Source organism: Ictalurus furcatus, chromosome 13, assembly GCF_023375685.1.
Source record: "Ictalurus furcatus strain D&B chromosome 13, Billie_1.0, whole genome shotgun sequence".
NCBI lineage: Eukaryota > Metazoa > Chordata > Actinopteri > Siluriformes > Ictaluridae > Ictalurus > Ictalurus furcatus.
Genome location: NC_071267.1, coordinates 935,493 through 960,384, shown reverse-complemented (window position 1 = coordinate 960,384; position 24,892 = coordinate 935,493). Strand labels below are relative to the sequence as shown.

Here is a 24,892-nt window from a genome sequence, read left to right as displayed (position 1 = left end):
AGCAGCGAGACACAACCCTGATCGTAGGTCAGTAGAAGGTCATTTACTACTTTAACTAACGCTGTCTCTGTGCTATGATGAGGTCTAAATCCTGACTGATACATTTCATGAATGTTATTCCTATCTAAGTAGGAGCATAACTGCTTTGCTACAACCTTTTCTAAAATCCTAGAGATGAAGGGGAGATTTGATATTGGTCTACAGCTGGACAATTGAGACGGGTCATTTTGATTTTACATAAACAGAATTGACCTCCTTTTTAATTCATGTTTTTTTTACAGAACATCATGTGAATTAGGTGAAAAAATTTACCCACCAATCTCCTTTATTTCAATCAGAGTTTCATCAGAGTTATGTTTTGTGTAATGTTGTGGATAAAAAATGTCATAAAATAAACATAAGGGAGACCTAGCATCCAGCAAAGGGGAGAAGAAGAAAAGACGGGCACCTAGACACATAGAAGCGGGATTAGGCGGACATTGACAAATTGGAATTACACTTTAAAGATCTTTAAGAGCAATAGTAGTCAAAAAAGTCAAAAAGAGGTATACAAGCTGAGCTGAGGAGGGCTAATACACACACACACACACACGCTCGTACAGTCAAGGGCCCCGATAGATGGTGTACCCCATGAGTGCGTAGTGGAATCAGAGATATTTTTGAAAGCGCGTTCAGATTTGGAGAACTGCCCTATTGATAATGCTAAGCATACGTATTTTGTGGACGGTTCCTGTTATCGTACTGATACGGGCAATAAGGCTGGGTTGGCAGTAGTAGAAGCACGACGAAACCCAGCGACGTTTGAGGTAGTGATGAGTGTTCTGCTCCCCCAACCCTGCTCGGCCCCAGCTGAACTACGGGCGTTGACAGCTGCATGTAATTTGGGCCGTGATGAGAGTTGCACTATATATACGGACTCAGCCTATGCTCATGGAGTCTGCCATGTGTTTGGACCAATCTGGGCTCAAAGGGGATTCCAGCGGGCAGATGGGTCCGCCGTGACCCACGGGGAAGCGATTTCAGATTTACTATATGCTATGACATTGCCCACAAAATTAGCTGTAGTGAAATGCAGGGCACATAGGACCGATGACTCCTTTATCACTAAAGGGAACTCACTGGCGGATGAGGCAGCTAAGAAAGCTGCCGTAGGGCCGGGGCAGATGATGGCCCTAACTCAGCCTGGGGAAAGTCCGATGCGGCGTCCGCAGGTAGACAATGTGGCCCACTTGGTGGAGCTGCAGAACACCGCAGGTGTGGCTGAAGTATCGGCGTGGATAAAACGGGGGGCGAGAAAAGAGGCGGGTACTGGATTATGGCGCAGCATAGAAGGATTGTGTATAGCCCCAGCCTGTTACCTCCCGCTCTTGATCAAAGAAGCCCATGGCTTGGATCACGCCCATAGGACCGAAACTATCCGAAAAATCCGTCAGGAATGGTGGTCCCCATTTCTGGCCAGTATGGTGGACTATGCGTTGAAAAGATGTGAAGTGTGTATCAAGAACAATGTGCGAAAGAACTTCACTGCTCCTTTAGGACATATTCCCCCGCCGACGGGGCCGTTCCGGCATATAATGATGGATTATGTAGACATGGGAGCAGACAACCGGAAAGAAGGGAAGCGCTACATTCTAGTAATAGTAGACCGCTTCAGCAGGTGGGTGGAGGCAGCTGCAACTTCCAAGGAAGATGCGAGGGCCGCGGCTAAATTTTTATGTCGCGAGGTCATTCCCCGGTTCGGTATTCCAGATTTTCTGAGTTCGGACAACGGCACCCACTTTGTGAATAACGTCATTGACAATGTGGCATCTGCCTTGAGGATAGATCATAAGCTAGGCTGTGTATATCATCCTCAATCCCAGGGCATGGTAGAACGAGTGAACGTTACCCTAGTTAATAAACTGGCAAAAATATGCGAGAGCTCTCGCCTGAACTGGGTACAGGCCTTACCACTGGCATTGATGAAGATGCGTTCACAGACCAATCGTATGACGCACTTGACTCCTCATGAAATGCTTACTGGGCGCCCAATGCCTATGGCGTTCACCCGAGGTCCATACACAGGGCCGTCTTTGGCACAATTGGAGGACGAAATGCAGGATTATGTGCGAACCCTCACCAAAATCCATAGACATTTGTATTCACAGGTTCGTGAGGCAGTCCATGGAGAGAACGAGGTATGGGAGGATGTGCGCCTAGTGGCACCGGGGGACCAGGTATACATTCGTGTTTTCAAGAGAAAGAGCCCCCTTGCGGGACGTCGGGAAGGACCGTTCACAGTGGTTGCTGCAACCCCCACGGCTGTGAAAGTAGAGGGGAGGAATTACTGGTATCACTTGAACCACTGCAGCAGCGCCGAACCAGGTAAGGGACCGCTACTGCAAGACACTACCGACGAACAACCATCGACCTCAAGACTAGTCAGTACAAGGAAGCCCATTGGGGCAGTGGTGTTCACTGATAGTGACAGTGATTCGGGTGCATCCCTGAGCCCTGCCTACGGCACTCGAGCCCAGACTAAGCGGCGAGCTGTGGAAAAACTAGATAAACTGTCTCAGTCTGATGCCAGTAGCCCTACCGTTCTCACGCCCCGAGTAGAAGTGACGGGTGTAGTTACCAGCCCACAGGAAGTTGTAACCCCAACAACGGAGGATTTTCTGTCTACGTTTGCCACTCTCTGTCAGGACCTTGACGACCCTGCTTTGCCTCTGAGCCTAATCGACTCAGATACGCTACAGTCTCTAGCAGCGCAGTTGAACTTACCTGAGCTTACTCCTGAACTTCAGTCTCCGCATGAATCCTTGCGCACTCCCCTACCACCGGTTCTGGAGGTGACCGGTGGGACGAGCTCCACAGAATAGTAGCACGTATGTGGGTAGAGTGATTTTTACAGCAGGGCTAATAGCACTCTTTTTCTTTTTCTATGACCCAATGTTTAAAAGGAATGCCCTGAATTCCTATCATACGTTACGCCCACTAGTGGCTGCTACTTCCCGCACAGCCCCCTATCCCCATATTAGGCATGTTCGATCCTGGACGGCCCCTGGCTCAACTATAGGTTCCCGTAGCTCGATGTGCGCGTTAGCTCTCCTTAGACTCGCCCATGAAGAGTCCCTGATTGGGAGAAGTCCCTATTTGGCCTCATTCACTTTCTCCCAAGCTCGGTCTGTGGAGATTCGCGTAGAACATCTTAGAATTACTGGTAGGGCACGGACGAGTAGGTGCTCCTTCGAGCTGCCCACGATTGGCCCCCTGTGGCTACCGTTCCTTTGCTCGGCTACGGCGTGTTCTTACCATGATAGTACAGGGTCACCCTTCGCATCCCGGGCTCTCCACCCCCTCCTCATTGCCCCGATGGTAACTCCGCTCGCACATAAATTAATGAAATTACAATACTATTCAATCTCTACCGCCAACACCTCGCTCACGGAGGAGCAGAGTAACATGTATATGGCATGGATGGCCCATACTGCTCGATCTGTGACAGATCGCTCATGTCTCGTATGTCATGATCGTAGCCTCACCCCCCATTTTATGCTGCCTATGGGGAACCTCACGGAATGCCTCACCACCCCCTATTCTGTTGATTTTTTGTGTCCTACTGTGTGCCTCCTTGGGGCCCTTTCTGCTGATTTTGGCCCATCGTGGATGCACAATGCAAGCTCCTCATGCCTGTTTCACCCTGTAACCACCCAAGTGTCGACTTTTGTCCGCGTCCAACCGTCTCTGCCCTCGTTCTTTCCCATCTGCCTCTGCTCCTCTGTTGGCGTATATCCTGTGGGAAATGTGTCTGCCCGATGTAATGTCTCCCTGTTCGCTAATGATTTGCAAATTGAGACCCCCTCTGTTTGTGATTCACCCCCATGCACCCCCAACGTGACAATTCCCCTACCTGATCTTAGTGGTGGTACTGTTCCCCTTGCGGATGTTTTCTGGTTTTGCGGGGGCCAACGTGTACGCCAGACTTTGCCTGCGGAATGGCAGGGATGCTGCGCCCCGGTTAGGTTGGACGGTAAGGTTGGACCGTGTTTTGTTGGTGGCTGACCAACCATCATTCGGCCGGTCCCGTTCACGCCGCGACGTGGCCCTATGGACTCAGTATGTCCGTGACGCTGGTGCAGCGAACTATTCTGACTGGGCTGCTGATGAGACCATCCATCTTGACTTTGGGGGTACCCCCGTTGGCGTTCCTGCTCGCTACAGAGCCATGGAGGCCGTTGGCAGTGGTGTAGCGTCTATTTTGCTCCCGGCCGTGCAGATCAACCGCAACGTGGCATGGATTAATTACATGTGGTACAACGAACAACGCTTCATTAACTACTCACTGAGTGCTCTCGGACTGGTCCGTGATCAGCTCCATGCCACTTCCCTCATGGCTGCTCAGAACCGTTTTGTCCTGGACCAAATGCGGGCCCCGGAGGAAGGTATCTGTACAATGATTGGTCCCGAGTGCTGTGCTGCAATCCCTTTGCACACTGGTTCTGAGGGAGCTCTGTCCAAGGTCCTGGGCCAACTACAGGCCCTCCAGACGGAGCAAGCGGCTAACTCCGGCTTTGGGTCTAGTCTCCGCCTCCCGCCGTGGCTCTCCTGGTTTCTTTCTGGAGATTGGACTGCCGCCCTGACCCGCTTGGGAGCATCCCTGTTCGTCCTCCTTCTCCTTGTGGCTCTGGTGGCCTGCTGTGTGATCCCCTGCGCACGGCGGATGGTGATGTCCTCAGCCTCCTTTTCTGGCCAGTATGTTGTTAAGGGTGAGGCGTTACCGCCTCAACGGGGGGTGGTGATTGAGACCATGCGACGGGAGACAATGACCAGCGACAGCAGCGACAGACAGGGGTCAATGGGCAGCGACAGCAGCGACACCAGCGAGACCGTCTACGAGAACATGAGACGGGACATGAGCCAGGACTGATGGGAAAGGGGGCGCAAGGACCCGTTTGTACAAGGTAGTGGCAAGGTAATGGGCCTATCCGAGACAAACGGGACCTATTGGTGTTTTCTATGTGTTCATTTGTGTTGCAGATCTACTGAACCCTGAGGGGTGAGAAGAAGATGTGATGATCCATACCCTGGGTGTAAGTGCTAGCCTAACCTCTCCCCAAAGGGTGGTTCTCTACAGTACGTAAAGTGCTTGAGCCGAAGACAACTGGAATACAGAGGGATACTGCCGATAGAGACTGTTATGTCGAGTGTTATAAAATGCTGTGATATGTGACATGACATGTAATGTGATGTGCAACAAAGTGTGACGCAATCAGGCACAGAAAAGTATAATGGTGCTGTCGAGCACATAGTGCTGACAGGGTGGGAATTTTTCCTCGTAGGAGGTTTTTTCGCCCACCCCTGACTGCGAAAGACTGGGGTTTGGTTTTTGAGGGGAAGCAAGAATCCGCAGGTCCCGACAAATACAAAACTGTGGGCTGACAGGCCTAGTTGAGAAAGATAGGGACGTGTAGATCCAATCAAGTAGTTAGTTACTGTAGTGGCCACTCATACGTACGGCAGAAGTAGTAGTAATGAATGATTAGGGGAACTCAGTTAATCACACTTATAATCGATGTAGGCAAACAAACGTATAATCAAGGTAGTTAGATTCGAAATAAGATATATATATATATAGTTGAAAGGAGAAGTAAGTTAAGGGTTAAGAGTTATGGCTAGGTACATCTACACATGCCGGTGCAAAGTGGATGTAGGGGGGTCCTAAGGCCCATTCTCCAGCTGCCAATCTACTATGAGACCCCGGGGCGCACAACGCTAGCACGTCTCCCACCAGGTCTACAAAACCTCCTCAGCTCCTATTTGGATCAGTGTTGCGTAGAAGTGGTTAATGTAAGGGACCCATTTGAGTACGGGGACGGATTGAGTACGGGGCGCAGGGATTATGGCTTCGTTAGAGTAATCCTCCGACAGCTAGCGGGGGACGGCCATGGGGTGCGGCAGAACCAGTTCCTCCTCAGATACCCGCTTAATTAAGGTAGTGTATGAGGCTTTATAGCCTCAGAGGGGGGAAATGTTGTGGATAAAAAATGTCATAAAATAAACATAAGGGAGACCTAGCATCCAGCAAAGGGGAGAAGAAGAAAAGACGGGCACCTAGACACATAGAAGCGGGATTAGGCGGACATTGACAAATTGGAATTACACTTTAAAGATCTTTAAGAGCAGTAGTAGACAAAAAAGTCAAAAAGAGGTATACAAGCTGAGCTGAGGAGGGCTAATACACACACACACACACACACACACACGCTCGTACAGTCAAGGGCGGGCAAGTAGACACAACATACACACACACTCTCTCTTTCTCATACACACACATGAATAACTTTAATAATATCTTATAGTAATAGAGAAACTCTCTATAAAAAAACAGAATAGTAGGATATGCAGGACAGTAGAACTGTAATGATATTAAGAAGTTGGAAGTACAGTAAACCGCTTTTTAAGTAGTATAAATATATATAAAATAAGAAATATAGTGCAAATATGAAAATAAATTATAAACTAGAAATACAGGAAAATGTAAACTTACTCATGACTCAAATGGTGAGGGTTCTTGTCTCGCAAGGAAGGCCTTAATTTTAAGAAAGAACCATGAGGAGCCATTTATAAGGGTGGCTGAGTCAAGCTGCCCCCCCCCCCCCCCCGCGAGATAACAGTAAGACCAAGGTCACTCTAGATTGTTTAGTCTTGTCCACTTTCTAGTTTACGGGTTATTCAAACTCTCTGGTTTCGATTCCCTAGGTAAATGAAAAACGAAGTTTCTGATGCCCTAGGTAACTGAAAACTCTGGTTTCTGATTCTCTGTGTAATTCAAAACTCTGGGTTTTTATTTTCTGGGTTATTAGAAATGCCTGGGTTCTGATTTTATGTGTAAATTAAAACCCCTGGTTTCAATTCTATGTGTAAGTGAAATAGCCCTTTTCTGGAACATAAGAGTAAGGTAAATGAGCTCTTTTTTAACCCTATTGGTAGTGAGATCATAGTCTTCTTGAAACATCTGGGTTATTTAGTGTGTAAATACAGTATAAATACTGGAGCTTAAGCTCAGGGTATTGGGATCACTTCTGAGAATTCTCATCGGTGTGGATCTCGTGTGGTGGAATGGAACAATAAAGCTGGACCCTTGCTTCTTCTCACTCACGGCTGGTGTATTTTTTTCTATCTCCAACTGGGCTCAGAGGTAGATGTGAGTATTGGCTTCTATGTTGAATTTTAAGTGTTTTTGGGTAATAGGCTAAATTTGAGCCAACAGTAAACAGCACACTTATAAACTCCTGCGTCTTCCCGGGTCACGTTCGTAAGGAAGAGAGAGAAGTTTCCCTGAGCGATCTCCTAAATGAAGAAATGAGCTCTTTCACGATAACTCAGGTTCTGAGACTCCGGATGACTCTCTCCGTCCTGCCACAAGTGCACTAGAGTTTCAGAGTAATTTCTTTTCCACTCTATTTCCAGTTCTTGCATTGGTAGAGGAGTTTCTACAAAGCAGGGCAGCATCACTGAGCCTCCCAGCTGGACAATGAGAGGACCAGATGGACCATGGACATGGAACCCTAAAGTGAATAAAAACACAGTTAACAGACGTTGACCTAATGTTGTTTATTCTTCCCAGCCAATGCCAGTTTCCTTCACCCTCACAAAAACATGCCACTGGGTAAATGAAAGTATAGTACTCCTCCTGACAGAACCAAAAGTTCAGGGGGTGGAGTCAGACCTGATCCACCTGATTTTACCTGAGTTATGAGTTAGTGTGGGTCCAATTTTAGCCCACTAACCTGTTACAGTCAAATTTATTTTAGATTAAAAGTACTTACATCCAATAGCCCTTGAAGAATAAAGCAAGACACGGAACCAGGGAGTGAGAAAAATCAAAGGTCCAAGTTTATTGTTCCACCACACGAGATCCACACAGCTGAGACATCCCAAGAGTGATCGAAAGAAAACCCAGGAGCAAGGCTCCCCTATTTATACAATTGGTCTCCCTGAGCTCCCGCCCCTGGTTATTTCCCCAACACCAATATCCCTGAGTTTTGGGCTATTTCAGAACCCATTATGCCACCATTTCTGTGGATTCCGATGACCCTTATGTTTGCATTTCAGACGTTTTCCAGTCCCCTTATGTTTGCCCTAGCCTCGTTTCCATTTTTAAAAACCAACTTCTGCTTTTCATGTCATTATCGTGTGGAGTTTCACTGGGAGAAGACCTTGGTCGCACTGCTCCTTGTATAGTCTTATTCTATATATATACATATTGAGTATTTTCCTTTTCCCTATTCTTTTTGCTCTTTATCTATGGGTTTGTGTGTGTGTGTGAGTGTGTTATGCAGCTGAACGTCAATTTCTGTTCCCCTCTTCAGGCTTTGACGTGAACACCCGCTACCAGCTTTCACATCTGTTCGCAGATTTGGCCCTCTTGGTTGAGGTTTTACGCACTCCCTCTGATACTTCTACGTTTCCACCACCCCTAAGATACAGGCTTAGTCCCGCTAGGGTGTGTGTGGATGCTTCCACTGACTGACTCTCCTCGCACTGGTTCTCCTAACAGCTCATCTGACTATCGGGCTGAGGATGACATGACCTATTCTGACCCCAGCTCTCCTCCCTTCACTCCTGCCAGTCCTGATTACTCTTCTCCTTACGTCCCGACGAGCTATGGTTCTTTCCCTGGTCATACTCCCTATTATCAGCCCTTCTCTCCCTATCGTCCTTCTTCACCCACGGATTACTCTCCCACCAGCCCAAGTTATCCTCAATAATAACAATTATTTCCTTACACATTGTGTCCCTTGTGTTTTATTTCTTATTTGATTTACTTCCAACATTAGGGTTAGGTGGTAGGGTTAGGGTTACTCTAAATTTCCCCTAGTTGTGAATGAGTAAATGTTTGTAATGCCCTGAGATGGACTGGAATAACCTGATTGAGACTTCTTAAAAGTAAGTAAGCTGTCTGTGTCTGGGAGTTCAAGACAGTAAAAGTGGTTGTGTTCTCTGGGTAGGAGTGGTGACATTACTCTCTTCTCTATCGTTCAGAGTGATATTAGCCCTGACCCACCTGGATAACAGCAATGTGAGGATGCTATTTATCGATTGCAGCTCAGAATTTAACACCGTCACTCCAGCTGAGCTGATAAATAAGCCCACCCACCTTGGCATCAGTACCTCCCTCTGCAATTGGATAATGGACTTTCTCACAGACAGACCACAGTCTGTGAAGCTCTGCAACATGACTTCCTCCACCCTCACTCTGAGCACTGGTGTTCCACAGGGCTGTGTACCCAGCCCTCTCCTCTACTCCCAGTACACCCACGATTGGGTTCCTGCCTATGGTTATAACTAGGGATGCACTGAAATGAAAATTCTTGGCTGAATCCGAAACCGAACACAATGACAAACTTGGCCGAAAGCCGAATACCGAACACATTTTTTTGCGTTTTTTCCATTTATTTTGCCATTTTTTTTCACCATTGCATAAATTAAATAGTCAAAATGTGCTTTTTACTATTTTGTCTTGCTTTTCAAAGAAAAAAATCAATTACAAAAACTACAATTTCAAAATATTTATTTAACACTGAACATTTTTTTCCATTCCAGCAGGCATAGGCTACCAACAAGGCACAATATAACTTTAAATAAATAAATGAGTAAAATAAAAATATTTTGATGTGGTCATCTTTGAGCCCCTTGAATAGCCGATGTTAGGCCTATAACTGACTGCTGAAAGAATGGAACACTCTGTAGCCTACAACTAAAAAGTGCATTAAAATTGCACTGACAAGAGTGCGATAAATGGTTCTATTGGGTTCTATAGGGCTGATTGTATTGGGGATATATACCGCTCGCATCCCTGTACACCTCGCGGAGTGTTATAGTAGATATAGTAGAGTTAGATACGTTGTTAATATTATGTACCGTGATAGATTTAGTTAGTGTAAACTATAGATTAGTTAATTTAGTCCCCGCTGGTGTTTCCGCTCCCAGTCCATAGTACTAGTTCATGGTTCTTGTTTTGTGTTGTGACCATGTTTTCTGTGACGCGACTCTGATTCCTGCTTTACCCCATTTATGCCTGTTTGCCGATCGCCCGTCCCTTTGCCTGTCTTGACTACGTTTTTTGGATTACGATTTGGATTTGTCTGCCTGCCCTTAAATAAATACGTCTTTACCTGCTTCTGTACTCTACTCCCTTACGTCTCGCGGCGTGACAGAATACTCCGGAACAGAAACAAAACATACCCACGTGTCAACAGTAAACATCCGAAGTGCACGTAGCTCGTGCATGCGCGCCCCCTCATCGAGGTTGTGACAGTCGCGCGTCTCACTCTGGTTGCTAGGCTATTTGCTCGCGTCATCAAACACGTCATTGTTCAGTCAAATTTATTCGGCCGAACACCAAAAATGATTTTTTTGCTATTTACGGCCGAATAATTTTGGTTGCCAAACATTCGGTGCATCCCTAGTTATAACACCATAATCAAGTTTGCAGATGACAACACAGTGGTTGGCCTTATCAGCAAAGTCAGTGAAACAGCTTACAAGGTCCAGCACCTGGTGGAGTGGTACACCAATAACAACCTGGCTTTCAATACCCAAAAAACCAAGAAACTTATTGTGGATTTACAACTGGCCACTAAAAGTCATGCACACACCTCTATTTACATAAATGGAGAACGCGAGACTAACTTCAAGCTCTTGGGAGTACACATCTCTGAGTATCTGACCTGGAGCATTAACTGCACTGTGTCACGATTTCCCCTCGCGCTAAGCACTGGAGCACGCAGATAACCCTGCCCTGCCGTTCACCACCTATTATGAGCAGGCAAACCACACTGACCTCCTCCCCAGAGCTCCAACCTGAGACCCACGAGGTGGTCTCACCTGCCGAGCTCTAGCCGGATGTCAACATGGCAACCTCATCTCCCAAGTTCCAGCATGAGACCCACGAGGTGGTCTCACCTGCCGAGCTCTAGCCGGATGTCAACATGGCAACCTCATCTCCCAAGTTCCAGCATGAGACCCACGAGGTGGTCACACCTGTTGAACACTTATCTGAGGTCAATGTGGCGACCTTAGCTCAGCTCCAGAGCCCCAGTCAGAGGTCAACGTGGTGATCTCCTCCGCAGAGCTCTGGCATGAGACCCACGAGTAGGGCTGCACAATTAATGGAATATCGATTGCGATTACGATTTTGACTGACCACGATTAAATGAACATGATCGACTTCGATATTAACGTTTAAAGTTCGTCCTCCGCTCATAGAAAACTCCGCTGTTTTCTCCACTCAGATCAAGCGCTTCCTAACTACAGCCAATCACATAGCACGGTGCAGGGATGACGTCATTCTGTAGTACCAAAAGCCCAAAACGGAGTTAGGATTTTATCCCACTAGCGGCCAGCTTCGCTTCGAGCTCCAGTGCTTGTGCGAGGGGAAATCATGACACTGGCATGATGCTAAATGACACTACAGAGGTTGTCGAGGACTTTAAACATCATCACGCAGAACTGGAAAAAACTTCGCAGATAAACCCAGGGTTCTACATTGCGACCATTTCACTTGCATTTGCTACTGAAAAGTATTTTGTGCGACTGTGAATAAATATTTATTCGCACCGGTGTGAGTGACCTGTTCAGAGTTGTAGAATACAATCAGAATAAAAACTACAGGAAGTCCAAAATGCATCTACACCAAGTTACTTTCACTCCTTTTCATCTCCTCAGTCAACCGAACAAGTGTGGAAATACTGCAGAGAAGCCATTATAATGAAGAGAGTAACTCTACATCATCGGTTTCTCTCAACTCTCCGAGCTCACAACCGCCATCTTTTATTGATCCCGCAAAATGACCTGAACTTTCACCTGCTCGTGTAGACACAGACATGCGGAGTAAATTAATAATAATGCTAACGCTACAAGCTGGGTTTAATTCAAAATTCTTTATTAAATAATAAAGAGTAGGAACTGTTCAGTCTGTACACATACAGTACACTGCAGCTCTCCTTCACTAACTCTAATTCACTTCATTTAATCTCACGGTTGCCAGATATCACTAGAAATGTCAACATCAGTTTCCATGTTTTGATTCAACCCCCCCAAAACACACTATCATCAGCAGACATGGACACTGTACTAGGGAACCCATCTAAAACTGATAAACAAACAAAAATAAAACTACTAAAATGTAAAGACAGAAAATGTGCTTAGTTATAAATAAATCACTTAATATAAAAAATAGATATTATAATAACTTCATAAAATATAAATAAAATGAGAAATGAAATAATGTTTAATTACTATGGGTTGCATTTAATATCAATCTGACATTAATCTGAGTTCGCTATTTCCTTAGAAAGCTATTAGCCTTTTTCCTAATATGGATCATTTTTGTGTTAGTCTACTTTTAATTAGGACTCTATTGTTTTTAAGATATTTTAAAAATAAATATTTTATGTTTGCTTATTTATCAATTAACCAACAGTATCTCATTGCTATTATTTTAACTCAATTAACAGTGACCATGAGCAGAGAGCTTACATTTAACTGTTTATGATAGACTTCCTGATTAAAGTTTAAATTAAAAAAAGATTGGTATCTGGACCGGTATCGGCTGTAAAAATCCTGATCGGAGCATCAGTAATGAACACCATTAAACTAAAGCGCTTTGCATCTGATGGGTAAATGAACTCCCCCAATCACATCCTATATGAGATTATTCAGATATATACACAATATACACAGAGCGGTTCGAGAACTGACTCCAGCCCAGAACCATGACAGTGGAAATGTCTAATAGTGTAGCTTTAAATATATTTAAGAGGAGCAGACTTCAAACACTGAACATTGAGGTTTATTGTGTTCATTTACAAGGTGAACAGGTTAACGGTTGTTTTTTTACACACAGTCTAAAATGAACTGAAAGTATTACATTTAGTTTATCAGAAGGTAAAATAATGTGTCATGGCTCACACTATGTTCCTAAATTCTGTCATAATTGACCAGCTCAAGTTTTCTCATGCCTATTTGTGTGTTATATTGTGGCATGAGAAAACATAATAAATGTGAAGGTGCAATAAAAATATGTTGTCACTAAAATCAATGAATACTCGTGATAAATAATCGAGATCACAATATTGATCAAAATGATCATTTTGGCCATAATCGTGCAGCCCTACCCACGAGGTTGTCTCATCTCCAGAGCTCCAATCTCCAGAAAACCAATCACTGATCACCGTTGTTTCGTAAAACCAATCCCTGATCACCAATGTTTCTTAAAACCAATCCCTGATCACCAATGTTTCTTAAAACTAATCCCTGATCACCGTTGTTTCTTAAAACCAATCCCTGATCACCGTTGTTTCTTAAAACCAATCACTGATCACCGTTGTTTCTTAAAACCAATCACTGATCACCGTTGTTTCTTAAAATCAATCCCTGATCACTGTTGTTTCTTAAAATCAATCCCTGATCACTGTTGTTTCTTAAAACCAATCCCTGATCACTGTTGTTTCTTAAAACCAATCCCTGATCACCAATGTTTCTTAAAACCAATCCCTGATCACCAATGTTTCTTAAAACCAATCCCTGATCACTAATGTTTCTTAAAACCAAACCCTGATCACCGTTGTTTCTTAAAACCAAACCCTGATCACCGTTGTTTCTTAAAATCAATCACTGATCACCGTTGTTTCTTAAAACCAATCACTGATCACCGTTGTTTACAAAGACCAATTACTGATCATCTTTTTCCGTAAACTGATACTTGGTGATATTTACAGTAATAAAAATGAGAAAAGTAATTTCATGCATAAACATTATTCCTCATGTCTATTTCCAGACTCTTCATTGCCATGGCTTCATTTTTTTCTGTATTCTTAAATGAAATTCCTCCTTCATGTAACACATTTTAATATGCAAATGAGCATGACAATTCAATTCAATGTAAATTAGATACATCTAAGTGTTACGAAGCGTAGACGGAGACAGGCGCGGGTGAGTGGAGAGATGGCGTGTGACTGAACACAGAACGAGAATCGAATCGGGACAGAGCAGGTAAGCTGTATATCAAGGACGTAGGCAAAAGCGTAGTGAGAGACGAGCGTGAAATCGAGCACCAGGGAAAACACATAATGAAATCAGCTTGGTAAACGAACAGAGACGAGGCTGCTGAGCGGATACTTCGCAAGCGGCTAATGCTAGGGAGGCCCTTATATAACCTCAGGTGTTTGCAGGTGTTCGTGATTAGAACTCTGGCGAACTTGAGCGCGGGTATGACTGGGAAGTGTAGTCCTCCTCCGCCACGTCCCAGGGCGGCACTACACATTGTGAGCTGCCGCGCAGATTTCGCCGTGTCGTAACAGAGCCCCCCCCCAAAGGGCTCACTCCGGGAGCCGAAGTTCCTCGAGGCCTCCCCCCCTCCGGGGGGCCGGTTTGTCTGGATGAGCCGCGTGGAAGTCCTTACGCAGGCCTGTGTCCAGAATGTCTCGGGCTGGGACCCACCTCTGGTCCATACCTCTCCCAGTCTACCAAATACTGAAGTCCCCCTCTCCTCCGTCTGGAGTCTAAAATGTCGCGGACGCGGTAGGCTGGGCGGCCTTCTATCTCCAACGGTTCCGGTGGGGAATCCTCCGGCACCGCTGTGGCCAAGGGGCCTGAGATCACAGGTTTGAGAAGTGAGACGTGGAAAGACGGGGCAATGCGACTGTGTCTCGGAAGGTCCAGACAATATGTGACTTCATTAATTTGCCTCAGAATTCGGAAGGGCCCGATATACTTCGGTTGAAGTTTTGTGCCCGTGAGGGGTCTCAGATCTCTTGTGGAGAGCCACACCCTGTCCCCGGGTCGATAAATAGGGTGAGCCCTCCGGCGCCGATCGGCCTTTCGTTTAGCGATGTGGGACGCCTGCATCAGCTGTTGATGGGCACGCTCCCAGACCTGTTCACTTCGGCGGAACCACTCATCCACTGCTGGTGAGTCCGTGTGAGACGCGTTCCAGCGGAATAATGGCGGTTGGTAACCCAAGACACACTGGAACGGAGTGAGCTGGGTGGCGGAATGCCGTAGCGAGTTCTGGGCGTATTCCGCCCATGGTAGATACTGACTCCAGTCCCCTGGGTTGGCAGAGCAGTAAGTCCGAAGGAACTGTATGACTTCCTGCCTGTCCGTTAGCCTGGGGGTGGTAACCGGACGTGAGATTAATGGCGACCCCCATCTTCTTCATAAAGCTGGCCCAAACCCGCGATGTGAACTGTGGCCCCCTATCAGTCACGATCTCCTCAGGGATGCCAAAGTAGCGAAAGACGTGTTGAAACAGGAGTTCCGCCATGGTGAAGGCAGATGGGATGGCTGGTAATGGAATTAAGCGCAAGGACTTCGAGAACCGATCTACGACCACCAGTATTGCGGAGTTCCCCTGCGACTTCGGCAAGTCGGTTATGAAATCGAGGGCCAGATGGGACCACGGACGTTCAGGTATGGGTAAGGGCACCAACTTCCCAGCCGGGAGCGCGCGTGGGCCCTTGGACTGAGCGCAAGAGGAACACGAGGATACGATGCGCTGAACCTCTCTGGGCATGTTGGACCAGCAGTACTTCTCGGCCAGCAGTTGGTAAGTGCGGCGGGCCCCCGGGTGGCCCGTGGCCAAAGTCGTGTGGGCCCAGGTGATGAGTTTGAGACGGTACCGCTTAGGCACGAACTGTTTGTCGGGAGGACAGGCTGCTGGGATTCTTGCGCTGGGAATACGGGCTAAGTTCTGTGCTAGGGGCCACTCCAGGGCGCCCACTATGCAGGAGGGAGGCATAATGTAACTCTCTTTCTCCATCGGCCGCTCTGGGGCATCAATGCGAGACAGAGCGTCGGCCTTTGTATTCTTCGAACCAGGTCGGTATGACAGGGTGAACTGGAACCTGGAGAAGAATAAGGACCAGCGGGCTTGGTGAGGAGTGAGCCGTTTGGCAGTTCGTAGATATTCCAAATTCTTATGGTCCGTGAAGATAACAAATGGGTGTACTGCCCCCTCCAACCAGTGTCTCCACTCTTCTAGGGCCAGCTTGATGGCCAGAAGTTCACGGTTCCCCACATCATAGTTGCGCTCTGCTGGCGACAACTTCCGGGAAAAAAAGGCCACGGGGTGTAACTTGGGACTCTTGCCAAACCTTTGCGATAGAATTGCTCCCACTCCCACCTCCGACGCGTCGACCTCCACGACAAACGGCCTGGAGGGATCCGGGTGTCTGAGAATGGGAGCCGTGGTGAAAGCCCACTTAAGTCTCTCCAGAGCCTCCTGGGCAACTGGAGTCCACAGCAGTCGCCTGGGCTTACCTCTCAGGAGCGACGTCAGGGGTTGCGCTACTTTACTGAAGTCTCTAATGAATCTTCGGTAAAAATTTGCAAAGCCAAGGAAACGCTGCAACTCCCTGACGGTTCGCGGAGTGGGCCACTCCACGACCGCCTGAATCTTATGCTGGTCCATGGCGACCCCCCTTGGGCTAATGACATACCCCAGGAAAGAGATTGTGTGCTGGTGGAATTCGCACTTCTCGGCCTTTACGTACAGCTGGTACTGCAGGAGGCGTTGCAGTACGTGCCGGACATGCTGGACATGTTCCTCCAGGGAGGTCGAATAAATCAGGATGTCGTCAATGTAAGCGATGACGTACCTTCCTAGCATGTCCCTCAGAGCGTCGTTGATCAGGTTCTGGAACACGGAGGGGGCGTTAGCGAGCCCATACTGCATGAACAGGTACTCATAATGTCCAGAGGTGGCGCTGAAGGCCGTTTTCCACTCGTCCCCATCCCTAATACGAATTAAGTTATAAGCGCTGCGGAGGTCCAGCTTAGTGAAGAGGGTGGCGGACCATAACTGTTCCAAGGCTGAGGGGACGAGAGGCAGCGGATATCGGTACTTAACGGTCACTTGGTTAAGGGCCCGATAATCAATGCATGGTCGGAGGCCCCCTCCTTTCTTCTCCACAAAGAAGAACCCGGCAGACACAGGGGATGTGGACGGTCGGCTGTACCCCTGCCGGAGAGCCTCCTGAATGTACTCCTCCATGGCCTGCTGCTCCGCTTGGGAGAGCGGGTAAACACGGCCCCGAGGTAGGCTGGCCCCGGGGAGGAGGTCAATGGCACAGTCGTAGGGCCTGTGAGGTGGGAGACAACTGGCCCTCTCCTTGCTGAACACCTCATGGAGGTCGTGGTACTCGGGGGGAATTTTAACTGAGGCAGGCGACAGGGGACTCTCCACAGTCATGGTGGCCAAAGGGACCGTGGGGCCCTTCAAACAATTCTGCAAGCAATACGGGGACCATTGGGTGAGTTGCTTGTCAGTCCAGGAGATTTGGGGGTTGTGCAGTTCCAGCCAGGGGAGTCCGAGTATAATGGGGTGTCTGGTGGAGACCGTGAGGTAAAGGACCAGAGTTTCGTGGTGAAGGGCGCTAACTTGAAGGCAGACAGGGTGTGTGCTGTGAGATATTACGCCTCCCCCTATAGGCGACCCATCAATGGATTGGAGCTCACGAGGACGGAGGAGGGGACGTATGGAAAGGCTGAGCTCCTGCGCCGTCTCCTCATCTATGAAGTTCTCCGCTGCTCCGGAGTCGATGAGTGCTGAAAGAACAAAAGAATGGCCTGAATGTTCTATCACGACAGGTACAGAAAATACGTGAGACATACAAGACTGGTTAGGACTCACCCGGGAATGACAAGGTGGGTTGTCAGTGCGCCTCCCGTTCCCTCGGCTCCTCCTGTGCGGGCATTGGCGGACGGCGTGGGTGTCCTCACCGCAGTAGAAGCACCGGAACTCGTCGCGTCTTCTCTCCCTCTCCTCCTCGCGGGACCATGCCCCTCCGAGCTGCATGGGTTTGCTTGCTGCGCCCGGCTCAGCTGGCAGCAAACCGTGCGGTATGGGACGGTTGGTACGGCGCAGACGATCCAGCCTTATGGTCAGATCCACGAGGTCATCAAAAGTTAGCTGTTCACCCCGACAGGCCAACTCATGCAGTAACTCCGGATCGAGGCCATGGCGGATCGAGGCCATGGCGGATCGAGGCCATGTCTTAAGGGCTGGTTCGTTCCAGCCACTTCGGGCAGTGATAGTACGAAACTCTAGCGCGTGGTCTCTTGCAGTATGAGAGCCCTGTTTGAGTTACATGAGCTCATCACCAGTCTCCCAGCCATCAGGAGAATGATCAAAGGCGCATTGGAACCGGGCAAGGAAGTCATCTAACGAGGGTCTGACACCACCTCCTCGCTCCCACTCAGCCGTGGCCCACGCCAAGGCTGTTCCGGAGAGTAATTCCATAAAGTGGGTCAACTTACGGACCTCAGGCATCTCTGGGTGACTCTCGAAGAACAGCGCACATTGTAACATGAAGCCCTTGCATCGCTCCGGCTCCCCAGCGTATCTCTCTGGTGTGGGCAGCGGCGGGTTGTGCACCGGTGGCGCAGGAGTGTGAACAGCCGGCGCTGGAATGTGCACAGCTGGTGTTGGCTGAACATGCACTGGGGCGGTCGGCGGTGGTGACGCGAGGGCCGGGGGCGTGGTGTTGGTGGATGTGGAAACGCTCAGTCGCGAGACTTCGGCACGCAACGCGGATATCTCATCCCGGTACACCGCTAGCGCGCGGTTTTGTTCCAGGATGACATGTTCCCAATCCGAGGTGCCCGGTGCCTCCATAGTACGGCGAAGTATTCTGTTACGAAGCGTAGACGGAGACAGGCGCGGGCGAGCGGAGAGATGGCGTGTGACTGAACACAGAACGAGAATCGAATCGGGACAGAGCAGGTAAGCTGTATATCAGGGACGTAGGCAAAAGCGTAGTGAGAGACGAGCGTGAAGTCGAGCACCAGGGAAAACACTTATAATGAAATTGGCTTGGCAAACGAACAGAGACGAGGCTGCTGAGCGGATACTTCGCAAGCGGCTAATGCTAGGGAGGCCCTTATATAACCTCAGGTGTTTGCAGGTGTTCGTGATTAGAACTCTGGTGAACTCGAGCGCGGGTATGACTGGGAAGTGTAGTCCTCCTCCGCCACGTCCCTGGGCGGCACTACACTTTGTGAGCTGCCGCACCGATTTCGCCGTGTCGTAACACTAAGATACATCTCGTAACTTCTAGAAACTCTTTGAGCCTTGTATATGTTTTATAATGTTTCATAATCTCTTTGTTGTTTTGGAAAACTGACTAAATTTTAAAGCATCTTAAAATCCCTATTTAGCTGTGTGAAATGGTACATTCTTCATATGGTTTGTAGAACTGTATTGTGCACCTGACGTCTACAATACAACATTTAAATTGATATTTTAATTAAGTTCTACTTCAATTCGATTCAGTGAATTATGAATTAATTAAATCTTCTTCTTTTTTTTAAATGGACAGGCATAAAAAAAGATGTGCATTTTGATCAGGCGAATTTCATAGATAACTAAAGGGTCCTTCAAACGCGGATTTTCTCGCTTTATTTACACTTTCTGTGTTTTTCTGTGACAAAAACAAAAAACAAAACATTTTTCATCTCTGCAAAGGAGTATAGTTCTGAACATAAAAAATGATGAGTTATCGCTAGCAGTTTGGCTAATCCGCGCTAATTTATTTAGCCAGTAGTAAGGGAATTGTATTGTCGGAATACGGGTGGAACACAAACTCTTTAATTGTGGCATGTTTTAGGGAAAATGCTCCATTTTGGGTGTGAAAGTGCTTTAAGAGCCACATATAAGTGCTATATGTAAGCTTGTAGGCTGTAATCATTTAGATTAAAACAAACAAAGGGTTGACATATTTCACTTTATATGTAAAGAATCTACAATATATGAAAGTTCCACTTTTTGAATTAAAGGATGGGGAAATTTTTACTTTTCTCATTTTACTTTTCCCATTGGATGAATTCAGTATATTCAGTCTCAGCCAGCAGGACTTTCCTTTTAAATAAAAGAAAACATGAGTGAACCAGTTCCATTGGCAGCCATACATGCCCATTCCATAACACCACCTCCACCATGTGTGACAGATGAGCACTTCCTTTCCTTCTTCATACTCTTCTCTTCCATCATTCTGGTACAAGTTAACCCTAACCCTTGCATCAGAACTGGTCAGGCTTTTCTAGAGGGTTTGTTTATTTTAAAAGCAAAGTCTATCTAAATCTGGCCTTTCTATTCTTGAGTGTTTCCAGTGGTGTCTGTATTTACGTTCATGAAGGCGTCGCTTGATTGTAGACTTTGACAACAATACCCCTACCTCCTCCAGAGTGTTCTTGACTTGGCTAGATGTTGTGAAAGGGTTTTTCTTCACCAAGGAAAGATTTCTGCGATCATCCACTTCAGTTGTTTTCCCTGGTCTTCCAGTCCTTCTGGTGTTGCTGAGCTTGCCAGTGCGTTCCTTCTTTTTATGAATGTACCAAATTGTGTGTTGTGTTTATTGTATTTGTTTCATTGATACAATAAGTAAGTCATCATCCGTACCTTCATGACCATTTTTAGACAAGTGTGGGGGAACAGGAGGGAAATAAGACAGAACTGATTGAATTCTAATGCACAGATTTAACTCCCTTAAGTAGATAATGCCTCAGAAAATATTTTTTCATACATAAACATGTTTCTCTGTGATTTTATGAATGATCATGTCTTTGGAGCTTTTTTGTTGTCTTTAATGTTATGTAAGGATTCAGAAAACAGTTCTTGCTTTGGAATGCTAATCGAAATAAAGACCTGTATTCATTATAAGAAACCTAAATAATAACAACAACAACAACAATAATAATCTTTATTTATATAGCACCTTTCATACAACAAGTACATCGTACAATATACACACTTTTGTATAATATGTACCGTGTCAGGTGGCAGCCGGGGAAGACTTAACCAATAAGCGAGGTAAGCGGCCTCTTAGGGCTCCAGGGAATTGGGGCCCCATCAAATACCAAGAAGCCTATATAAATCATATATAACATATTCATTTTCTGTCATATTTTGTTTGGTCAGGATATCACCGTTAAAGTTTTAACGTTAAGTCTACACAAATGCGTCCCCCATCATGTTTTAGAGTGGACCGTTCCATTAATACTGCGCATGCGCGAGCATTTACGCTTTATAAATAACGAGAAATAAAATAAAAGCTCTTATTGAGCATCTGCTTATATAACTGTACTGTACGCCTGAATTTTAATTCGCAACAATTTTTAGACAGGCGCAAAAGAAGACAACTTTTTTCTTCTTTTGATTAGGCGAAATTCACGGCCACCTAAAGGGTCCTTTTGAATCCGGTTTTGCTCGCTTTATTTACACGTCGACCTTATTATTAAATTCCACTTCATTATTCATTTTCCTGTGAGGTGAATAAAATAAATAAATAAATAAACAGTAATTTTCATCTTTATCTTTAATCTAGAACATTTATTTATTTATTTATTTATTGAAATTGTTTTGCAGCAAAAACAAAAACCTGCACAGTTTATACAAAGGAACATTTCCCAGTTCACACCAAACAGCTTTAGTACAAAATGGAAAATAAAATAATAATAAAGTAACATCTGTCACATCTTTCCATGTGTACGGAATGGAGAACGAAGGCCACATTATTTTCTTGTTTACAAAATACAAATAATACATTTAAAAAAAAACAGTGCAAGTACACTTTAGATGCGCTGATATTTTTAGTTTTTAGAAAAAAAGATAAAATCCTGAGTGGTTTTCGTCTCCGAGAGGAATTGGTTTAGTGTGTGTGTGAATAGAATTTCTGCCTGTATTTATAACCTAGAGACTCTCTCTATTCTCTAATCTATTTGTAGATTCGCCAGTCCGTTATGGGAGAACAGTTTGAATATCTGTTCTGAATAGTTCTGTTTTATGTGATATTTGAGAAAATTTGGAGGAGGAGCAAAAAACAAAAAACGGCATCACATTATTATTATTATTATTATTATTATTATTATTATTATTATTATTATTATTATTATTATTCAAGTTATCCTTTTTTCACACAGACGTGCTGATTATCGTTAGCTACGGTAGAAATATAGGTACGTCTAGTATCGCTGAAAACTTTTCCACTCCTGCTGAAATAACCGAAAGTATTCAGCGTTAGATTATTTTAGTGCACAAAACCATCTTTAAGTGTTTCTATTTTTTATTTTATTGAGACGTTGGGATTGATGTCCGTCTCCTGCTACGAGTGAACAAGTCCAAAGAACTTCCTGCCTGTGAGAAAAGTCAGTGTGTGTGTGTGTGTGTGTGATGTCTGAAGCCAGCCTAAATATGCCAGATATGTTTAAAATAAAATAATAAATTATGTTGACGCTTTTGTGAAATGAAAAAGTCTGTAAAGAACATATATATATATATATAATATATATAGTATATAAATATCAGTATATTGCATTATATATTTTGCTTTGCACGTATAAGCAGGAATGCACAGCAAGATGTGGACTGCAATAAAAAGATAAAGTTTGTAATAAAGTTTTGTGGGTTTTTTGACGATCATTGATTTTGAAATGATTTTTAACAGCCTCAGATGTTTTAGCGCCCCTCACCTCTCCGGAAAGGTTCCACGAATAAACTCGTTCGAAATAGAATAGCTGGAGACAGAGGTACTGCCAATGGGATGTGGTTTAATAGCGTTTTTAAAAGCTCCGTGTCTAGAGAAGGTGATCGTACGTGATGGTGTAGTCGGTGACGTTGGGAAGCCCGGATATCACAAAGCAGCTCACCGCACTGCAGACGATATTCATGTCCTGGACGTTGAACCTTCAGGAAATCACGTTTATGACATGCGTTATGCTTTTAATCACCACTGTAACACATTTAGCCTGGGGTCCTGAATTACTGCACAGAATAATTACATGAATAATACAAATATATAATAATATACAAAATAATAATAAATAATACAAAAATAATTCAACCACAATGCTGCTGAGTTCTGGATCTTGATTGAGTCAGAAGGTGTTGATTAGTTCTCTGTAACAGCAGCTCTGACAATAGTGTTATCGTTTCTATAGTAACAGCTCGTTTATACATGCCACATAAACATTAAAAAGAAAGTCCGTTAACATTTACGGAAGGAGTCTCCAGTGTCGATGCTTTGTAACAGTCTGGACAAAAGAGTTTATAATAAAAGTTTTATAATAAGTTCAAATTTAGGAATAATAAACACTTCAGGATATGCTGTTTATAGTAAAATAGTCCACCTTGGGGTGGACACCACCCTGTTGTCGATTATTTATTTATTTATTTTAATAAATAACAGCACGTCATGTCATGTTTTCTATCTCACTTAATACCATGAGTTTAGGATTTCAAGGAAACATCACTAGACATCACTACAGTTCTGATCCTGGTCTCAATATGTATCTTAACTCCAGAATGGCAGATTTCTGGACTTGACACTATACGTCTTGTACCAGTCATCATTCTCTTTGTAGTAGTACTCGCAGTTGGATGTGGTGCTTTCGTTGCTGTAGCCGCCAACCATGTACAAGTGGCTGTCCATCATCTGGAAGAAGAAGAGGAAGAAGGCGGCGTCATGGTGAAGAGGTACACGAATAATTTCATTAATTCATTCCAGTGCTTGGAGTTAGGAAGTCTGATGGATCCAGCCTCGGTAAAAGAAACGATAAATTAGTTAGCCATGTGGTGTTTGGTGCGTTACCTCGACGCCAAAGTTCCTTCGTGGGTTAAACATGGAGGCAAGCATTCTCCAGGAGTTGGTATGAGGGTTGTAGGCTTTGACGCTCTGCAGACTGTGGGCTCCATCACAACCCCCGATCTGTAAAACCATACATCTTATCTCGATCGATGTGCATTAATAAAAGAACACAAACCATGCTAACAGAAACACGCCTCCTTCCCATCCTTTACAGAGCGATTACAGAAACTTCACTGACTCTCAGTGCTTTAAGTTCTTACTGCAAACACTCGGTTGTTCAGAGCGATGACGCCCACGACACTTCTTTGGATGTGCATCGGTTTGATTCGCTTCCACTGATCGTAATGAGGGTCGAAACACTCGGCCGTGAAAAGGCACTCGTTTCCGTTGAGTCCTCCACAGATGTAGATCTAAAAGAACCCAAAAACAAGAAGGTTCTGGGTGTTTCCAGTTCAAGCTTTCAGGTTCCCTCAGGGACTGTAACATTTTAAATAATGTTTATTTATTTATTTAATTGGTGCAGTCGTGTTTGGAGCAGCTCTGAGAACTCGACTGGTCTAGAAGATACTAAGAACTGACTTGTACCTTGTGTTGTACCCACTGATACCTTCATGTCCACCATGAAGCTAACTGCAGGTCATGTTTATCTACTTTGCTGTGCGTTAACCGGCCTTCAGGTGAACACTAATTGGTTGGCGGAGATGTGTGTCTGGAAAAGTGTAACTCAGTGGTAAAGATCAGTGAAAGTGTGCGCATTTCACTCTTACCTTGCCCACTAAGGTCGTCACACGGGTGTCACTTCGTACCTCGTGCATGGATGGGATGAGGCTCCAGAGGTTGGTGCTTGGCTGATAACGTTCAGCCGTGTTAAGCCCCGCTACGCCATCGAAGCCTCCAATCATGTAGATGTATCCATCCGGTTCGGCTACGCTCACAAAGCAGCGGAGAAAGTTCATGGGCACCACCTCATTCCAGGTTCCGTTGAGGGGATTGAACTTGCACACCGTGTTGAAGAACTCCATGCCGTTGAAGCCACCGACGACATACACAAAACCGTCGAGGAACACTGTACCGTGTTAGGCTCGAGCTCTTTCTTCTCTGCTGGAGATGCACATCCAGCTGTCCATCCTCGAGTTGTAGGTTTCTACAACGTTTGTAGGAGATGCGCCGCTGAATCTGCCGACGGCGAACAAGATGGAATATGGGAGCCGTGGACGGGCAAGCGGATCCGGGTATCTAGTGTTGTCCTGTCTTCACTCATC

General features: G+C 45.7%; 3 protein-coding genes across 3 annotated transcripts in view; 1 reads left to right on the top strand and 2 right to left on the bottom strand.

Annotated features, from left to right (window-relative positions):
• Window positions 1-24,892, bottom strand: part of LOC128617184 (CD276 antigen homolog) — a 158,540-nt gene that overhangs the window by 15,360 nt on the left and 118,288 nt on the right. The window lies entirely within an intron of this gene.
• Window positions 1-24,892, top strand: part of LOC128617195 (7-methylguanosine phosphate-specific 5'-nucleotidase-like) — a 144,282-nt gene that overhangs the window by 47,784 nt on the left and 71,606 nt on the right. The window lies entirely within an intron of this gene.
• On the bottom strand, window positions 20,652-24,674 carry LOC128617190 (kelch-like protein 10). The gene is made up of 4 exons (XM_053640238.1): window positions 24,398-24,674; window positions 23,891-24,040; window positions 23,634-23,750; window positions 20,652-23,477 (listed from the first exon to the last, which is right to left on the bottom strand). Exons 1-4 carry the CDS (start codon window positions 24,650-24,652, stop codon window positions 23,337-23,339), a joined length of 663 nt encoding a protein of 220 aa, XP_053496213.1. The 5' UTR covers window positions 24,653-24,674; the 3' UTR covers window positions 20,652-23,336.

What these genes read in the sequence shown, in the direction of transcription:
- LOC128617190 (XM_053640238.1), bottom strand. Translation starts at nt 24,652, where the DNA reads ATGGAGTTCTTCAACACGGTGTGCAAGTTCAATCCCCTCAACGGAACC. An exon ending in TGACGACCTTAGTGGGCAAG is followed by an intron (nt 24,041 to 24,397) that starts GTAAGAGTGAAA and finishes GGGTTCTTTTAG; the next exon opens with ATCTACATCTGTGGAGGACT. An exon ending in TGAACAACCGAGTGTTTGCA is followed by an intron (nt 23,751 to 23,890) that starts GTAAGAACTTAA and finishes ATGGTTTTACAG; the next exon opens with ATCGGGGGTTGTGATGGAGC.